The 20,673-nt window shown below is 33.7% G+C and overlaps 1 protein-coding gene across 1 annotated transcript in view; it reads left to right on the top strand.

Annotated features, from left to right (window-relative positions):
* LOC120202074 (kinesin-like protein KIN-7N) overlaps positions 1-20,673 on the top strand; it is a 34,174-nt gene that overhangs the window by 11,162 nt on the left and 2,339 nt on the right. Inside the window, exons 2-8 of the mRNA XM_039202559.1 lie at positions 17,927-18,016; positions 18,111-18,229; positions 18,334-18,447; positions 18,530-18,611; positions 18,689-18,756; positions 18,849-18,926; positions 19,011-19,084. Of these exons, the coding sequence (XP_039058490.1) occupies positions 17,927-18,016; positions 18,111-18,229; positions 18,334-18,447; positions 18,530-18,611; positions 18,689-18,756; positions 18,849-18,926; positions 19,011-19,084 (625 nt within the window). The remainder of the gene's footprint in view (positions 1-17,926; positions 18,017-18,110; positions 18,230-18,333; positions 18,448-18,529; positions 18,612-18,688; positions 18,757-18,848; positions 18,927-19,010; positions 19,085-20,673) is intronic.

Here is a 20,673-nt window from a genome sequence, read left to right as displayed (position 1 = left end):
AGATACTTCCAGCCGCCTCTGATGATTCCAGGTGTCTCCTCTCACCATTGCCGACGGTCAGTCGGCCCACGTCGACGCTTCAACTTCCAGGTGACCCAATCCGCTGCAACCACGATGACGCCGCCTCAAGGAACACTCCAGAAACGCCTCGTCATCACCCCACGTCGAGCTTTATGGTGAGTCACCACCATAGCTATGGTGACTCACCGAGAAACCCTTCTATGAACGGTCCGAGGAGTGTTTCATCGAGGCTATAAAAGCCTCGACTCGCCTGCAAAATAAAAAAACGAAGAGGAAGAATCGGAGAAAAATGGAGAGCAGGAACAAACAGAGAGCTACGACAGAGAAAAACAGAGAGCAACCACCAAACAAGAAAAAACAACAACCAAATAAAAGAGGAGAAGAGAAAATGAGACTTACCGAGGAAATCACCGTCGTGAGAGCTTCCACGAGTCATCGGAAAATCAAAAACCGAAGGTAGTTTTTTAAGATCTACGTAAATCCGGGACTATTTAAAGGAAACGGAGGTCTAAATCGGTTTTAGGTAGTACCGATCTATATTTTAAGGGGTTTTTTTCTTTTCCGGCCATCGGAGGCGGTGGTCGGCACCGGAGCACGGTTGCCGGCCGGAACTTTTATCCCTCCGATGAGGGAAGCTAGAGAGAGGCGAGAGATAGTTTTATAACTCTCTCTGTTAGAGAGAAAAAAAGAAAGGAATAAATGAGAGAGCTGGCCCGAAGGGCCAGCCGTTTCGGGTTTAAATACCCCTCCCCGAACGACACCATTTTAGGGAGGGGTCTGTTTGTAATTTATTAAAAGTTAAACCCTGTACGCAATCCAGTAATTTTGTAATTTTATATTATAGTCACTAAAATCAAATCATGAACTTTTTAATTTGATCTCTTAATGTTATTTCTTTATAATTTAGTCACTGACATAAATATTTTAGACAAATAACCGATTTAGTCCTTTAATTCTAATTAATTTTATGTTAATCCCGAATACATGTTTTAAACTTATTTTAATTTGGTATACGAATTTGATATAATTTTTAATCTAGTCACTAAATTAATAAAAAGTAAAATAACATGTTTAATCCGTGTAATTTTAAATAATTAATTATAAATTAGGTATTTAATTCTATTAGGTTATAATTTAGTCACTAATTTCAATTTTTATTTATTTTACAAGTTTTATATATAGTTTTAATTTTATTTATTGTTAATATGTTTACTTTTAATTATTATTACTACTATTATTATTATTATTTAGCCATAAATATATATATTTATAATATTTATTTTATTTATTAAAATCTTATTTAATTACTTTTAACTTATTTTAATCCTGTTTTAATATTTATTTATTTATTTTTCAATATTAAGAAATGGCAGTCTTAAAACAACTGGATATCCATTTTCTGATATTTTTAAATAAATAAATATCTTACTTTTATAAATTATATCTATTTTTAAAATTTTTTTTAATATCGAAGAAAAGAGCTGTCTTAAGGCACCTAGAAGTCATTTTCTGATATTTCTAAATAAATAAATATTTTATTTATAAAAATATATAAATTAATATTTTTTTAATTATAATTTTGAAATAATAGGATTATAAATTAAATATATTTTGAATTTTTAAATTTCTAATAATAGAGACAATTTATAATTAAAAAGTACCAATTTTGGGCGTTGTAGGGGTGCTAATCCTTCCCTAAACGTAACCGACCACGAATCCCTTTTTATTATTAAAAAGAACGAATTTTTGGTTATAACGCAGATCAGTTTATCTTTTAATCGATGTTTTCTTAAAAACTCTTTTAAAGGATGATTTTTAGATATTCGACCTACCTGACCCAAAAGGCCGATGGCGACTCCCAAATTATTTTAAAAACCATTTATTCACATCATTTTTCCCGTCAAAATAATAATTCGTGCCCGGACGAAAACCGGTTACGACAGCTTGGCGACTCCGCTGGGGACTGTTCAAACTTTTAAAATCAATTATAAATTATCTATATTAATTATAAATTAAAAATTAATATATTTTATAATTCTTTCTTTTCAAATTTTTTATTATTTTTATAGTATTTATATATTATTTCATTTTATTTGCAAGTATTTTCATTATTTATTTTTCTGTCAGAGGTTTAAATATTTCTCCTCACACACAACACTTGCATTGCATAACATAAGCTTTCTAATCAAGCTTGTCCCTTTTAAATGGGAGTGAAAGCGACGTCTTCGTGAGAATTTATTCTCCTTGTAAGACCTAGCAAGTAACTTTCGGGGTTCATATGCTCTATGTCTTCGTGAGAATTTATTCTCCGTGTCAGGCATAGAGAAATGTGTCCCCTCGAATTGAACTCGATCCGCTTAAGTCTGTAATGGACTAGGATTGAGGGTTGACAACCCAAGGGGGCATCAACAAGGACAATTCGAGTACCTTTACTCCTAGAACTGAAATTCTCAATATAATAAACCCTAGAAATTCACCTGATCTAAGACAGTACTGAACCTCTGTTCATAGGTATACACAAAGGAGAAATGAGTTTTAATTTCTTGTCTTTGAATAAATGCCTGCGAACTAGAAATCTTGCGGTTAGGTTAATTTTTTCCAAACAAAGCATGGAACTAGAAAGCATGAAGTTAAGATTTATACCTTGATAGATAGATTTTTTTCCATTAGTTGGTACTAACTATTCTTTTTTTTTCTCTTTCTTATTTTTTTCATGCATATTACATTGCTCTAATCTGTTCATATTGATTTCTTTTGTTTACATTGCATAATCATGGCATAACCAAAAGGTGTTTACTTGAAAGACTATTCATCATATTGGAAAGAAATCGTAAATGGACAAAAAGTTTTATGATCAAACAAAATATGATGCGGCCAAGAAAAGACATCCTGAGGGAACTCTGAAGATAGAGGAGAGCTATGCACCCAAAGATCGTATGCCCATTGAAGAGCAAAAGGAGATACGAGAAATAAGAGAGCAGATGTCCAAGATGATGGATAGAATATCTGTTTTGGCCAAAAGAGAAGAGATTTCTGCACAGAAAGAGAGAGAGCTCAATGAACTTAACCCTGCAATGTCAGATACGCAAGGCACTTCGGATCTTAACCAACTTGAGAAGTTGCAGATAATCATTATTTGTATTCACAAGTTGTCTGGAGATATTCAGGAAATGGTGACAAATGTAAAAGCTCCCAGGGATGAGAAGAAATCATGTAATCAGAAATCATCAAAGTTTGGTCTGCTCCAGACGTCTAAAACTCAGGTTCAATTCAAGACAGAAGGTGGTTCTCATCTTGATACTATCCCCATATCATATAAAGAGTTGTATGAGAAGCTACTTGAAGCACGAGAAGTGGATCCATATTATATAAAACCGTTCCAACCTCCGTATCCGAATTGGTATAACATCAACGTTTATTGTAAATATCATGCAGGAGCTCAAGGACATACCATTGAAAATTGTCTTACATTCAAACATCGAGTCCAAAGTCTTTTGGATCAGGGAATCTTGCAGTTTATGGTAAATGATCGACCTAGTTTGGTAACCAAAGATCCTGCTAGATTAATACCAAAAGTCTTCAAAGGTAAGAGTATCAATAGGGGCGCCCAGAAAGAAAAAGATTTGCTGAGGTTCGAGGCTCAAATACGTCATTTGAATGATCAAAACGATAAATTGAGCACCGAAATGGAAAGCATACAGGAAGATTTCCAGAAGGTCAGTCAAGCCTTTTAAAATGCTGGTATAGGGAACACCCCAGAAGAGTGGATAACAGGGGTCACCAAACTGAAGAAGAACTGTAACATTCATGAAGTACGAGCCAAGAAGTTTTATCATAATTCACAAGTTGCAGAAGAAAGATACAATACGTCTGTTAGTGAATTGAAAAGATGTCAAGTCGAAAATCAAAGGTTGAATAGTGCTATGACCAACATGGAAGCATCATATCAGATTCATCAGCTTGAGATAGATACTGAATTAAAAGCCACTATGGCCAAGAACAAAACATTGAAGAAATGTGTAGATGATTATGGAGATCTTGTACGAGAACTTCTTGAACATAAAGATTCTCTCACAAGAAAAAATGAACAATATTGTTTACAACTTCGAGAGTTAATGCAAAAGATGAAGGAAAAAGACAATATCATGAAGGAAGCCGCTGCTCAAGCAAACAATGTGGCTTATAAGCTGATGGACTTAGCTAGTTTCACGAGAGAATTAAAGCAGATTGAGAACTACACACCTGAGCATGAGTGGAAGTTAGTTTGGCTTTTAAGGGAAATAGAGAAGTTAGGAGTGAAAGTTATCCCCTACATGTAAAAGTTTTGTTCGATGTACCGAAGATTTTATGTTCAATGAAATATGTTCTAAGATGATCACTCTTGAGTAATACCTTTTCATACATGCATTTATATTTTGTATTTGTGCATTTTCATTTTGTATTCTTACTTTTTATATCTTTGAATTGCACATTTTGCATTTTTATTTTTGGCATTTATGCATTTTCGCATTTACATTACATTTTTTTATTTAAAGTATTGTTATATACATTAAATATAAAAACATGTAAGTAATTAATGAAAGGTTTTGTAACAGTAAAACCAAGGTCATTCATTCATTTTACTTTACCATCATCATGAAAACAATGGAGCAATCTTATGAGGGACTACAAGATCAGTGGCCAGAACAATTGACAGGGTTATCTCAGGATATAAGGAAACAAACATCAGATACCAGATGGATCAAATAAAATTATTCAGTGTATGGCATCTGATAAAGAAGAGATAATTGATAAAGAGCAACCATGCTATCAGATTGAAGAGTCGAGAAAGATAACATACTCTGGGGCATCCCAATTGAACCCAAAGAATAGCCTCATTAATTATTCACAGTATGAGGAAAGATTCAAGAAGATGGATGAAGCAATCAGAAATATGAAATGTGTTTATACTTTCCACAAAGAACTAGAAGCAGGAGAACTCAGCTTGGTTCCAGACTTGATTATTCCCCATGAATTCAAAATGCCAAATTTTGAAAAATATGATGGCACCAGTTGTCCCTTAATTCATTTGAGAATGTTTTGTAGAAAAATGGAAGGATATTTAAGTTCTGATGATCTGTTAATTCACTCTTTCCATGATAGCCTTATTAGCCCAGCAGTAGTCTGGTACAATCAGTTGACCCAAGAACAGATCAATAGATGGGTTGATCTAGCTGATGCATTTTTGGGACAATATCTGTATGTTAAAGGCTTAGCTCCAACACATATGGATCTTCGAAGAGTAAAGAAGAAAACCAATGAAAGATTTTAATAATATGCCTTAAGATGGAGAGGAGTGACAGCACAAGTTCCACCACCCATATTAGAAGAAGAAATATCACGTATGTTTCGTGATTCCCTTCCAGTGCCTTTCTTCGAGTTAATGTAGGCAAATCCGACAAAGGAATTCAAGAATCGTGTGACAAGTGGAGATTTAATTGAGAATGTAATCAATGAAGAAAACTCAAAAGTCACATCCAGGAGCCCAACGGATCAAAAAGCAAAAGCTGATCATGTGAATGAGTGTCGTATCCAGAGTTCCCGCATTTGCAAAAGAAAAAGAGCAAGTAACTGTTCGAATCGACCAAAGAAAATCATGCGATCAAGAAAAATTTTGAAAGTGTTTCAAACTTCCATTTTAGACTTGTATCCTCATTTGGTTAAAGGTCAATACATCACACCAAGACCAACTAAAGTGACATCAAACCCTTCTGCTCATAGCTATGATCAAGATAATGTTTGTAATTTCCACTTGGGGGTAAAGGGGCATTCTACAGGCAATTGTAGGCCACTGTTAAAAGAAATTGAGATGCTTGTTGACAAAAGGGTTTTGACATAAGAAATGATCAAGAAATGGGGGCGAATGAAGAAAAGAACCCTGATCCTATTACATACCCAACATTATAGGAATAATGAGGCATGATGCATAAACAAGTGGAAGTGTTATCTACCACTATAGTACTTTCTATTTTCAGCATCTTGTTTGAACTTTTTTTTGTTCCTTTCTCCACCTTTTGTGTAGTAAATAAATGTGTATTGCTTTTATGGTTATGAGCATTGAGTCAATTTTGCAATCTTACGGTTCTTTGAATATCAGCTGGATTAAAAAGTTCTTCATGATTAGAGTTATAATCTTTGACAGAATATCAGGATTGAAAACCAGAAAAACAAGGACCATTGACCTTACCTCAGAAGAAATACACCCAAACACTATCCTATTACAAATATGAGATAGCCTACTACTATTGAAAGGAATTACAAAAAGGCTTGGTATTTATATATAGGAGCGTACAACATGGGGCATCATTGGTGTATTACATTACAAAACTGACTAGATTATTTTTCTATTGATGACGTTCAATGATGAACGTAATCTTCACAAATAGGTAAATCTAGTTTAAGTCAGTTGCTTAAGAATTGAATTCTAACAAAGAGATTTTCTGAATTCCACTAAAACACCTAGACTATAACATGTTCTTCTTAACAAGCTTAAGAAATTGGATTTGAACACCCATGTTATATTATTATACCATAAAGCTTGAGTTGTCCCTCTAGAGAAATTGTTAATCGCCCTGGCTTTATGGATAATATTCAGCTAGTCTATTATACTATTATATGCAATAAAACTGTCCCTCTAGAGCAATTGGTTAATCGCCCTGGCTTTATGGATAAGTTTCAATTAACCTGATAAAGGTGATTATTATATACAATAAAGCTGAATTCAGCTAGCCAAAATGGCAAATGTGTTAACAAATGGACTAAGGGAGTTACGAAACACTTGTTATAGTCAACTTCATACAAGCACTCAGAAATTTCATTTTTAGACCGATATTTTCTCACTACTTTGATTAGATGAGTCTAAATGAAAGATTCCAGAGAATTGAAATGGAAAGACTCTAGAAGGTCTAATAATTGGCAATCCTAGTTGTGTCATTTTGTACGTATTCGGTTAAAATACCAAGTCCCCAAAGTGAAGCATATGACAAAGTTCACAAAGAACGATAGATGAGTGACATCTTAAATAGATGTAACCATAGAAAATAGGAAAGCCATCCTGAAACCAAACCAAATCTTGATACTTGTCAAAGAACTATAATTCTCAAACATTAAAGAATTGTTGATTCTTTTGATATTCTTTGAATTCATGCTTATGATTTGATTTTATTGTGAACCTGTGATAGGCAACATTTTACAAAATTCTTTCATTCTTCGATAAAGAAAGAAGGAAAAACATTTTCAAACAGGACAGTCTCAAATAAGGAAGGTCCTTGAAGCAAGTTGTTGTTTATTTTACCTCTATTGTAGAAAAAAGGAGACTAGAATGATGAAGCATCGCACTTTCTTAAAAACAAGTGGTCCAAAAAGCCAGAAAGTCTGGAGAATTGAACTTGTAACGCTCTTTTGTGACATCATTAGCAATCCATCAAGAAAAATTATCACTTATCTCATGCTGAAGACGATAAGCATCACCAGACAAATTATTTTCCCTAGCCATCAATCCATGTCTCTATCAGATTCTCCAATCACAGAGTCATAAGTCCCATTAAGTGTATTATGGGAATGAACAAGTCACCACTTTCACTCCGGTTATACCGTGATACTGGCTCAAGTCTTGGTACATCATTACTACTTCTTCTATGTCGATCATTTTCCTTGTCAAGATTATATCCATTATGTCATTCAGAAGATTTTTGAACTTAAATAAGACATTGGAACAGAATCTACCCTTATAGGCCTTTTATATAGGGTAACATTGGTTACAGGATTCCAAAAGTTGAAGATGACCAGTTTTACTGTCAACTAAACCGTTCCATGATTCAAAAAGAGTGGGATATATTGGAGCAGTAGAAGAGACATTTGTCATAGCAGTCATTGTAAGAAAATGCACCAACAAAAATCTTCTAGTTCATCCTGATGATGTTTATTTCTTCCAGTAAGGTTGTTACGCTGGATGCCACTGACAACAAGGTCGAATTTGACAAATCTACTCATCAATTGCTCTAACCGATCATCATTCAGTTCTTGCACATCTATTTTCAAAGATATGCCAAGACAGTAGAAGGCGACCTCTGCATCACTGATTCCAGAAAAAAGAGACAGGACATTGATATCACTGGGGAACTTGTCTCTAGCAGCTCCTCATGTATGGTTTTTAGGGAAACCTAGAAGCATTTCCACCTCATCAGGTTCAAGTGGAGTAACGTTATTCCTTCCAACCCATACCAGATTCCATTTTCAGCACTAATCAAGAACATACTTCTGGACACTCGAAGGTGGCTCACCGTCATAAGCTTTAAGAGCCTTACAGATCATTTCTGTCAATATTGGCACTTCCTGTACATGTTTGTAAACAGTTCAAATTTATCCCAGGAAGGTCACCAATTTGTTGTCAATGGAAAAAGCATCATGTATGGGGTGCAATGAGTAAGCATAATAAGAGGAAATTTGTTCTCGATTGGAAGATTATGAATATAACCCCGTTTTCGGGTAGCAGCATGAAAATGCTTCGAGTCTACAAATTATAGCTCTACATCGAATAATTACTGTGATATTCCAGTCCAAACATCAACTAGAGCAAGTGCCATATTCTCTTAGTAGAAATAAGGAGACCCAATAGCATCTTCTGGAAGTGTTATTTGAGTTATCTGATCTGGTTTGGAAGGAAAACCAATCATCGGATTTGGAAGATGAATTGCATGATTGTCTTCATCAAGAAGCTTCTTTTTAAGCTTCCTCTGCTTCTTCATTTTCCAAATATCATAGCCCAAGTATCTCCTTTGTTTGTAATTGGGATCATTGCATAATGGCTTCCTATCTTTTACCAGAAGAAGTGTATCAGTAGCCTTAACCATTTGAGCAGCATATATAAAATTTTTCAACTCTGTAATTGATGAATTCGGACCACATCTCTCCATGGCTATTGAAGCCTCAACCTCTGAATATCCTATTTTTTGTCAAGTATAACAGTTTATTCTCCTCATCAGAATCAGAATTCAGGATTTCCTCGGTATTAGAAAGAACTATAAATATCTGTGAAATCATCCTGAAAGATCGATTCATAATCAGATGAGTTGTTATCAGAATCAACATGTTGCATGGGTGTGGATTTTTCAAGAGCATGTACCATTGTATATGTAGTCTTGCTATTGCATCAGATTACTGTTTGCATAAATTGGTTTCTCTCCCACAGAAAAGTATATTTCAGAGATGGCCTTCACTAAAAGATGATAAGCCACTGTGTCATCCTGGAACGGATTACCAAGCTATTTTTACTTCTCTGTCTGATTAAATCCCTCCAGATACAGAAAATGGTCACCTCATTCAGAAGAGGCACATATCTCAGACATTTCTGTCAAAATGATTGATTGCTTCTTAAGTCTGTGACAACGTGAAGAGAATTCCTCCAGTTACTTGACAACACTGTTGTTTAGTGACACCATAATAAGAGCATTTAAGATAAACAGTTTTGGAGCACGAATAAATCCACATGTACCCATAATAATTCATTGTCAAAATTGGACCTCATAGGGATCATGAGATTCAAGTCAAACAGACATTGAAAAATAAACCAGAATTAGAATGTTGGGGGTATTTTGAAGGCCCAAATCAGACAGATCCATGTGGGACGTCTTGAGGGCCAAATTCAACCAGAAATAGAATATTGGGGTATTTTGAAGGCTCACAACAATATGAATATTTGGGCATTCTTGGAGGCTCATCTCAACAAGAAATAATGTTAAGCACACTTTTAACATCTGTATTAGCAAATGTTGGGGCATTTTAAAGGTTCTTTCAGACAGATCCATGTGGGGCATTTTGAAGGCTCAGATTAACAAGAAGCAAAATGCTGGGGCATGATGAAAGCCCCTTTTAATCAGAATCAAGAATGTTGAACATTCGTATCAGCAATTGTTGGGGCATGCTGAAGGCCCATATCATCCTGTGTCAAGATCATTGACTTGAACAAATATTTCCAATGAGACATAAAGATATGAAGAATGAAAATGATGAAACAGTGACAGTCGAGCTGACTACACATAATTGCTTCGTTCATCAGGCAGTTGTATTAGGTTCCTGTTGTTGAACAAATATTTATTCAGCAAATATAGTTTCAAATACCCAATCTTCTTAAAACCATGTGTCACATGATAGCACGATCTTTGTTAAGCTACATCACAGTTGCATGAATAAAAATGATCCCCAGGAGACTACTCAATCCAGGGTTTAGTTCCTCAAGATCTCATCTTTGAATTTTGTATTCTCTGTATCAGTGATAATTGAAAATATTTCTTTGAAATTCCTATCAGTTAATTTCAACCATACTGTTGAGGTTATGAAGCTGTTTTTCACATCAGTTTTTGTTTACTTGATGACATTGAAAATGGAGACTCGACTCTCACTTATATTACTGTTATTCCTGTTGTTATTGGGAACATCATTGCTAGCCAGGGTGAACTGAGTTTTCATCTATTTTGGTTTTATCATGGGTGTTTCATCCCCAGCGGCAAGAATTCCATGAACCTCTTTCTGGACATGGCCCCTATAGCTGATGTGTTTCTAATTCCTACAACGCTCATTACAGAAGAAAACGTGATCAATATCACACTTACCCTTGCCTGAGACAATATCAAGATCAATGGTATCTCTTATTCAATTCATCACTAGCACATCTTGATAATTTGATCAACTTTTTGGTCACACCAGCATCTCATTTGTATTCCTATTAAGTTTTGTTCTCAAGTGGTCTTGTGACGTTATATGAAAGTTCTGAGCGCTACGAAAGAGCCTCCCTGACCAGAAATCCGGGCAGAAGCCACAAGAAAGGAAGAATGTGTTTTCAAATGTTTTACATCTCGACAGAAACCACAGGAAAAGATGAATGTATTGTCAAATGTTTTACGAACCAGTGATTATGGTGCTGAACTAATGTTGCAATCATATGGTTTCCATTTATTGATCCAAGATGAAGTTTGTCTTCTTCAACCCCAAGATTAGAAGTGTGATATGATGAAGATTTCTTTCCACAGAAGGAGAGCTGAAATTTTAACAAGAAACTAGTGGAGCCAACTAAGGTTGAACGATAGGTTGTTGTTAAGCATCTCGACATGATATGGTCCAAGTTGCCTTATTCGAGATCTTATTAGATGTAAAGACATGAAAGGAATTGGAATAAATCTTCCTTGTGATATGTTTCAAGAGTTAAATTGGAACAGACTCTACTCTCCTAATTAATCCCTGCTGAGTCAGACATATCTACATCTACACTCTTCAAAGATGATAGATTCTCTTTTTAAAGATGATAGATTCTCTTTTCAAAGATGAAAGCTTTATGGGATTTATACACAAGTCCAAGCAAATAAAGTTGGTTTTATCCAAGACAAAATGGGGCATCAGGGTCATAATTTTGACTACAGCAAGAGTTCCACAAATGAAACATTTCTTCTGAGACTTTCACGAAACAAAGAAGACGCCAAGATACAAGTTGATCAGATGATTCTGCAGAAATGAAAGCTTGATAGCATAAGTTTCTATACTGATATCCAGAGATAACCCTGGCAATAAATGATGAAGTGAAGGAAGACCAAGTTCACCACTTTGAAGTCAAATGAAGATTGCATCAACATTCATGCATTCATAAGAATATCATTTACACAATAGACAATGCATTACATTGATACATCTGAGTGCATTCAAACATGAAGTTTTACAGATCTTCAGAAGAACAAGAAGATTCATGGAAAAAAATACCTTACACGAAGAAGGTATTCAAAACCATAAATACATGAATCACGCAAACATCTGAAGAAGAGATGGATGCAATCCACAAAAATGAACATTATCTTGAGATTGGGGCATGTTACCTAATCGACATGTTATTTCAAAAAATAATGAGAAAATGATTTCCATAGTTTCTTATTTTATCTTTTCTAAAATGAAATTGTTGAAAAGTAAGAAAACGATTTTCTTAGTTTTTTACTTAGTAAACTATTTCCAATAGTCTTATCTTTAGATTGGGGCATGTTACCCAATCAACATGTTATTTTGAAAAATAATGAGAAAACAATTTCCATAGTTTCTCATTCAATCTTTTTTAAAAATGAAATTGTTGAAAAGTAAGAAAACGATTTCCTTAGTTTTTTTACTTATTAAACTATTTCCAACATCTGTAAGTCCTGCAGTGCATGATGTTTCCAAAAAGCCTTCGGGAGCTTTTTGATGTTCTCAAAGCCTTAGGGTCATCTGTAAGTCCTGCAGTGCATGATGTTTCCAAAAAGCCTTCGGGAGCTTTTTGATGTTTTCAAAGCCTTAGGGTCATCTGTAAGTCCTGCAGTGCATGATGTTTCCAAAAAGCCTTAGGGAGCTTTTTGATGTTTTCAAAGCCTTAGGGTCATCTGTAAGTCCTGTAGTGCATGATGTTTCCAAAAAGCCTTCTGGAGCTTTTTGATGTTTTCAAAACCTTCGGTTCAGCTGTAAGCTCTACAATGCAGAATGTTTTTTTCTTAAAACATTTCCAGGTAGAGTTCATAATGAGAAGAACTCATCTGAAGAAGGAAGAAGAAGTTCATAATGAGAAGAACTTGTTCAACTTTTTGCTTGAATTCATCATTCGATAGATCAACATTACCAGGTCAAGTTCATAATGAGAAGAACTCATCTGAAGAAGGAAGAAGAAGTTCATAATGAGAAGAACTTGTTCAACTTTTCACTTGAATTCATCATTCGATGGATCAACATTACCAGGTCGAGTTCATAATGAGAAGAACTCATCTGAAGAAGGAAGAAGAAGTTCATAATGAGAAGAACTTGTTTAACTTTTCGCTTGAATTCATCATTTGATGGATCAACATTGCCAGGGCGAGTTCATAATGAGAAGAACTCATCTGAAGAAAGAAGAAGAAGTTCATAATGAGAAGAACTTGTTCAACTTTTTGCTCGAATTCATCACTCAATGGATTAACTTTTCCAGAGAGAGTTCATAATGAGAAGAACTCATCTGAAGAAGGAAGAAGAAGTTCATAATGAGAAGAACTTATTCAATCTTTTGCATGATTCTATCACAGAAAGAGATAGATCAGCATCAACATTTCCAGATTACATCACAGAAGGAGATGAATTGTCATCCCCAGTGAAAGAGTTCGTAATGAGAAGAACTTGTTCAACATTGCCATCATAATCAAGTGAAGTCAAATGAAAAAAAAACTTATTGTCTTTTAGTCATTGCCCTATTCTCGTTAACACAAGAATGAACAAAGAGGGGCAGCTGAAGACACTAGTTTTTTATTTCATTTGTTTTATTTATTATTATTTTGTTTTAATATTATTATTATTTTATAATATTATTATTATTTTTTTATTATTAATTTTATTATATTACAGGCCCAAATTACAAACCAGACCGGAGGCCCAATTACAACCCATACTAGCCCAGACCCAACAGACCCAACTTGGTCCAGGCCCAGATACAAACAGAAACCCTAAATTGATTAGGGTTTATATCACAAGCTTACAGCCGTCGTCGTTCCTGAAGACCCCAACCGTTTCCATATGCTTCCAGCCGCCTCTGATGATTCCAAGTGTCTCCTCTCGCCATTGTCGATGGTCAGCCAGCCCACGTCGACGCTTCAACTTCCAGGTGACCCAATCCGCTGCAACCACGACGACGCCACCTCAAGGAACACTCCAGAAACGCCTTGTCATCACCCCACATTGAGCTTTATGGTGAGTCACCACCATAGCTATGGTGACTCACCGAGAAACCCTTCTGTGACCGGTCCGAGGAGTGTTTCGTCGAGGCTATAAAAGCCTCGACTCGCCTGCAAAATAAAAAAACGAAGAGGAAGAATCGGAGAAAAATGGAGAGCAAGAATAAACAGAGAGCTACGGCAGAGAAAAACAGAGAGCAACCACCAAACAAGCAAAAACAACCAAATAAAAGAGGAGAGGAGAAAAGGAGACTTACCGAGGAAATCGCCGTCGTGATAGCTTCCACGAGTCATCGAAAAATCAAAAACCGAAGGTAGTTTTTTAAGATCTACGTAAATCCGGGACTATTTAAAGGAAACGGAGGTCTAAATCGGTTTTAGGTAGTACCGATCTATCTTTTAAGGGGTTTTTTTCTTTTTCGACCACCGGAGGCGGTGGTCGGCACCAGAGCACAGTTGCCGGCCGGAACTTTAATCCCTCCGATGAGGGAAGCTAGAGAGAGGCGAGAGAGAGTTTTATAACTCTCTCTGTTAGAGAGAAAAAAGAAAGGAAGAAATGAGAGAGCTGGCTCGAAGGGCCAGCCGTTTCGGGTTTAAATACCCCTCCCCGAACGACACCGTTTTGGGGAGGGGTCTGTTTGTAATTTATTAAAAGTTAAACCCTGTACGCAGTCCAGTAATTTTGTAATTTTATATTATAGTCACTAAAATCAAATCATGAACTTTTTAATTTGATCTCTTAATGTTATTTCTTTATAATTTAGTCACTGACATAAATATTTTAGACAAATAACCGATTTAGTCCTTTAATTCTAATTAATTTTATTTTAATCTTGAATACATGTTTTAAACTTATTTTAATTTGATATACGAATTTGATATAATTTTTAATCTAGTCACTAAATTAATAAAAAGTAAAATAACATGTTTAATCCCTGTAATTTTAAATAATTAATTATGAATTAGGTATTTAATTCTATTAGGTTATAATTTAGTCACTAATTTCAATTTTTATTTATTTTACAAGTTTTATATATAGTTTTAATTTTATTTATTGTTAATATGTTTACTTTTAATTATTATTACTACTATTATTATTATTATTTAGCCATAAATATATTTATTTATTTTATTTATTAAAATCTTATTTAATTACTTTTAACTTATTTTAATCCTGTTTTAATATTTATTTATTTATTTTTCAATATTAAGAAAGGGCAATCTTAAAACAACTGGATATCCATTTTCTGATATTTTTAAATAAATAAATATCTTACTTTTATAAATTATATCTATTTTTAATATTTATTTATTTTTTTTAATATCGAAGAAAAGAGCTGTCTTAAGGCACCTAGAAGTCCTTTTCTGATTATTCTAAATAAAAAATATTTTATTTATAATATAAATAATATTTTTTTAATTATAATTTTGAAATAATAGGATTATAAATTAAATATATTTTGAATTTTTAAATTTCTAATAATAGAGACAATTTATAATTAAAAAGTACCGATTTTGGGCGTTGTAGGGGTGCTAATCCTTCCCTAAACGTAACCGACCACGAATCCCTTTTTATTATTAAAAAGAATGAATTTTTGGTTATAACGCAGATTAGTTTATCTTTTAATCGATGTTTTCTTTAAAACTCTTTTAAAGGATGATTTTTAGGTATTCGACCTACCTAACCCAAAAGGCCGATGGCGACTCCCAAATTATTTTAAAAACCATTTATTCACATCATTTTTCCCGTCAAAATAAAAATTCGTGCCCGGACGAAAACCGGTTACGACACAAATTAGGTATTGTTACCTAACGAATTATTCAAAGATCCCATACCCCACTACATGCAACGATAAATTGAAGGGGATTTGTGAATGAGGGAGGGCAGGCAGCAAAACACAAAAACCAGAGAAAGGCACGGCTTTTCAAAAGTAACAAAGAGCAAGTAAGAAACGCGAAAAGAAAGCTTTGTTCTTGTAACGAGGGTATTGTGAAACCCACATAAACAGTGTAACTGGGGTCTTCCCCGTTTTCATCGAAAGCAATACAAATTTAATAAAGGTATTCTCTCATTTCATTTTTTTACTTTACAGTGCTTGTGTGCGTGTGTATGGAATTGAAACGCAAATAATAAAACAAAATAGGAGATAAAAGCTCACCAAAATTGTCTGAGCCTTAAGTGTTAGGTTGGCAGCGTCGAATTCCATAGTTTTAGATCGAGGTAAATAAAAAAGAAAGGGTTAGAATAAAACCAAGAGTGAGCCAGGTTAGGGGTGTCATCTCGTTTAAGGTTGTTTGATCGAGCTTCTCAGGCTGGTTCGATGTCGGTCAGAGCGACGGCGTTGGGAGGTAGTTGTTGAAATCCACGACTGTGTGATGAATGTTGAAAAATAGGAGGAAGAGAGCAAAGAGGGGAACGACGCCACTTGTGAGCGTGAGGGAGATGATAGGGGAAGAGGATAAGTGGCGCAGAGAAAAGGGGGAATGCTTTGAGTTAATGATATGGTAAATATTAGTTTTAGGGTTATATTTGTTTAATACGCTGGTTGTTTGTCCCCAAATATCCTTATATTTTAATCAATTTTTTCCTGTTTATGTATATAAATCTATTATATATATATATATATATATATGAATATTATGCGTTCATAAATAACCTGCGCTATGATTACATATTATATTATTTGCTACATTATGTGTAAGCATTATGTGTAGGCATATAAAACACGTGCAGCTTCAAAATGCCGTGTTTCAATGACATGTATATAAACCATTTAGATTATATTTATTATTTTATAAACATGATTTATTATTTTATAAACATGATTTATTATTTTTGTAAATGTCATTCTTCTTTCTAAAAGATTGGTTTTCAATGACAAGGTATAGAGTTTGATTGATTAAGTTTCTCGTATGTTTTAATCAATTATGATTTTATTAAGTTCATAATAATTAATTAGTTTGTGACCTTAATTATTATTGGTTTTACTGTTTAGCCATTTAAATTACTGTTAATATATATATATATTTGTTTGTCTTTTGAATTATAAAGTGTTTAGATTCCTTTGTTTATACTATAATCTGTAAAGTTTCATAGATCTAATTTTAGTCCTTTGTGTCTCTATTTACATACTTGTACATGTGTGCAACCTCATTTGTATATTATGGTTTCAATGTTTTATGTGGAATAAATGTAAATGTAAATTGTATTAAATTATTATTTATTCATATATTAACTTAGGTTGTTCAATCTTTATTATTTTGTATTCTAATTCTTCATGTTTGTAAATTATCACTTATGTTCTTATTATGTATGTTAATACGTATATTCGTTCGAAGTACATGCTAGGATTTAAAGGTTTTGTGTGATAATTGTGTTTCTTGTATGAGTTTTGTTTATTTCAAATCATGTATATATGTATGCCTATTATGTTACTTTCTAAACTTTACATATTCATGTGTATATTTGTTGGCTATTATAAAATTCTTATTTATTAATTAAATTCAAATTCATTTTCTTTTATTAATTAAATATATTTATATGAATATGCATTTTTGATTAATTCATTTTATTGCAAATGTCAATATTCATTTTTATACGTGTTAGTCGAAGATAGAATATTTCTTTATGAATAAGAAATAGATGAAATAGTTTTTCCGACAAAGGATTGCTAATGTCGAGATTTCTTTTCATATTAAAGAATTTTCTCTTTTAATTAATAATTCGAAACAAATTAAGCTTTAATAAATGTATCATATTTTAACTTGATATTTAGTTCAGGATTTCCACCATTTATGACAATATGTAAGCAATACAGTATCAATTTTGGGCGTTGTGGGGGTGCTAATCCTTCCCCATGCGTAACCGACTCCCGAACCCGTTTTAATCGATTTTTTTGTAAACGCAGACCAACTTTTGTCTTAAAAATGATTTTTCTTAAAATTATTTTTAAAAGACGCTTTTTTAGGTATTCGGCCTACCTAACCCAAAGGCTGATGGCGACTCTTTCCAATTTTAATCTAAATTAATTCAAAATCAACCATTTTCCAAAATTAAAATCGTAACTATTTTCAAAACAATTAAACGATTGTCCCGCCGAAAAAAGGTTACGACACCCCTCCAATTTCCCCTTTTAACTCCAATTCTTTCTCTTTGCTCGTAGATCATGTATTCGATGAAACTTGCTCTAATGCAAAGGTTTATGACCTTCTTACAAAGGATGTTATTCATGCCGCTCTCGACGGCTTTAACGGTTTGTTTTCATCTTTTCTTTAGCCCTTATTTTGATGCTATGTTTAAGAATCGATTAATTTCTAAGATGTTTAACTTTTTTATTAATGTTTTAGGGACTGCATTTGCGTACGGGCAAACGAGCAGTGGCAAGACATTAACTATGAATGGTTCACCAAACGATCCAGGAATTATTCATCGCGCTGTTAACCATATATTTCAGAAAATACAGACGGTGAGTTAAATCAATTAGTTTTTTCTTTTCTTTTAAATTGAGATTATATATTTCAAAATTGAATCTTTGACTTTGATTTTCTTGGGGTTGAATTGCGTTCCCAGATTACTGATCGAGAGTTTCTCATCCGAGTTTCCTACATGGAAATTTATAATGAAGAAATTAACGACATTTTCGCGGTAGAGAATCAGAAATTGCAGATTCATGAGAGTCTGGAGGTCCGGCATTGATTAAACTTCGATAATGTTTCAATTGTTTATCCATCAACCATGAAATAACTGGGGTTTCCTGTTTTTTCAGCGTGGGATTTTCGTCGCCGGTCTCAAAGAAGAAATTGTGAACAATGCTGAACAAGTGACAAAGCTCCTAGAGTCGGGAGAAGGTCCTTTAAATTTCTTATTTTTCCCCCTTAGTTTTATATGGCAGATTTTTTGCTAATATTTTGTACTCTTCTAACAGTTAATAGGCATTTTGGTGAGACAAATATGAACACACGAAGTAGTAGGTCTCATACAATATTCAGAATGGTATGTTCTTTTAACATATTTCTGAACATGAATGTTTATTAACTGAATGAATTTCACTTCTAATATTTGCTACCTTTCTTTTCCATTGCTAGGTGATAGAAAGCAAGGGAATTAATACACGCTCTTCTGGTGATTATTCAAGCAAAGGTGCAATACGCGTCTCGGTTTTGGTTTGTGTCTCATCGTAAACCTTGTTTCTTTTTTGAAGCCCTACTTTCTCCTGTTAATCTATGCATTCTTTTTTTTCCTGGTAGAATTTAGCAGATTTGGCTGGTTCTGAGCGGATTGCTAAGATTGGAGCTGGCGGAGTACGTCTGAAGGAAGGAAAGTGTTGAGATTTTACAGAAGTTCGAATCGACAACCGAAACGATTTACAAAGAGGGGTCTGAATTGTTTTTGTGTTTAGGGAGTAAGGAGATTGAAAGATAGAAAATTGCACAGTGATTTATAGTGGTTCGACTTCTCAACCAAGTCTACATCCACTACCTTAGCTCCTCACCAAGGATTTTCCAACAAATTCACTAATTTGTTCTTTCTTTTTCACGAATAAAGAGATAACCTTTACAAACTCTCTAGTTTTTTCACGGGCTAAACTAGAACATTTCCCTAGCTTTTCACAAGATCAGCTAGAACCTTTCCCCTTTACAAAATGATAAAAGAAATAAACAAATAAACCTCTCAAAGGTAGGTGTTTACAAGAATTAAGCTCACAAGAAAAAAAAATATTTACAAGGGAAAGATGAAATAATATTGAAAAACTCTTCTCCTGTGTTTGGTAGCTTGGATAGTTGTTCTCTTCTTTCTTCAAGTGTCATTAGTTTGTATTTATAGCTTGAAATGAGTTTGAAGTCATATATGCCGTTGGGGATGTTTTGGAGCCGTTTGGGGATTATTTTTCTGCAAAACAAGGTTGTCCATAACAGGGGTATTGATAGGGGTATCGGCACCCTTCATTAAATTCAAATCAACTAGCCGTTTGAGCCTTAGGGTATTGATACCTCTAAAGGGTTATCAGTACTCATTTTGCATTCTGTAATTTGAGCCTTCATGGGGGGTATTGATACCTTTTCATAGGGGTATCGATACCCATTCATAGCGGGTATTGATACTCATTCATAGGGGTATCGGTACCTCTTAATATTTTTGCTCAAATCCGAATTTAATAGACTTTAAATTATTTTTGAAATCTTTTCAAAACTTTGGATAAATTCAATTCAAGTCCAACAACATTTTGCCTTAAATTTTTTATATCGAAACATAGTTCTACAATCTCTCCCTTTTTGATATAACAAAACATTTGAAAAATCGATTTAGGCAAAACTCCCCCTTAATAAAATGTTTAATGAAAAAGATATCAATTGTTTACAAAAGGATACCAATTACAAAAGGATACCAATTGTTACCAATTGTTGGAAAATGTTTGAAAATGTTAAGCTCCCCTTTTTCATTAAGAAATCGAATTTTTTAAACCATACTTCTCCCCCTTTTTGTTATATAAAAAATAATTCAATCTTTGAAGTTCTAAAATAACATTGGAGAGTAAGTGATAAATTTGACATTTACAATTTATTTGAAAAATCAAAAGCTCCCCCTTAATAAATGCATTTCAAACAAAATTTAGCTTTAAGAACTTGACACTTAAACAAAATTGGATTTCAACAAAAAATAACAAATATGTTAGTAGTACATGAAATTCAATATATCCAAGTCTAAAATATTTTATGCAATATCAATTGTTGAAATTAAGTTCATATGCATAAAGTTTTTCAAAAATATTATGCATTTGAAAAAACAATTGATATCAATTGTTAGAGAGATATCTTATACAATTTTAAGTACATGCATAAACATTTAAATTTAGGTCAAAAAATTTAAAATTTTGATATCAATTGTTAAAGAGATATCATTTGCATTTAA

The sequence above is a fragment of the Hibiscus syriacus genome, unplaced genomic scaffold (genome assembly GCF_006381635.1).
Source record: "Hibiscus syriacus cultivar Baekdansim isolate YM2019G1 unplaced genomic scaffold, ASM638163v2 tig00008146_pilon, whole genome shotgun sequence".
Lineage (NCBI taxonomy): Eukaryota > Viridiplantae > Streptophyta > Magnoliopsida > Malvales > Malvaceae > Hibiscus > Hibiscus syriacus.
The sequence above is the reverse complement of the archived record's forward strand: the minus strand, read 5'-3'. Positions and strand labels throughout refer to the sequence as shown.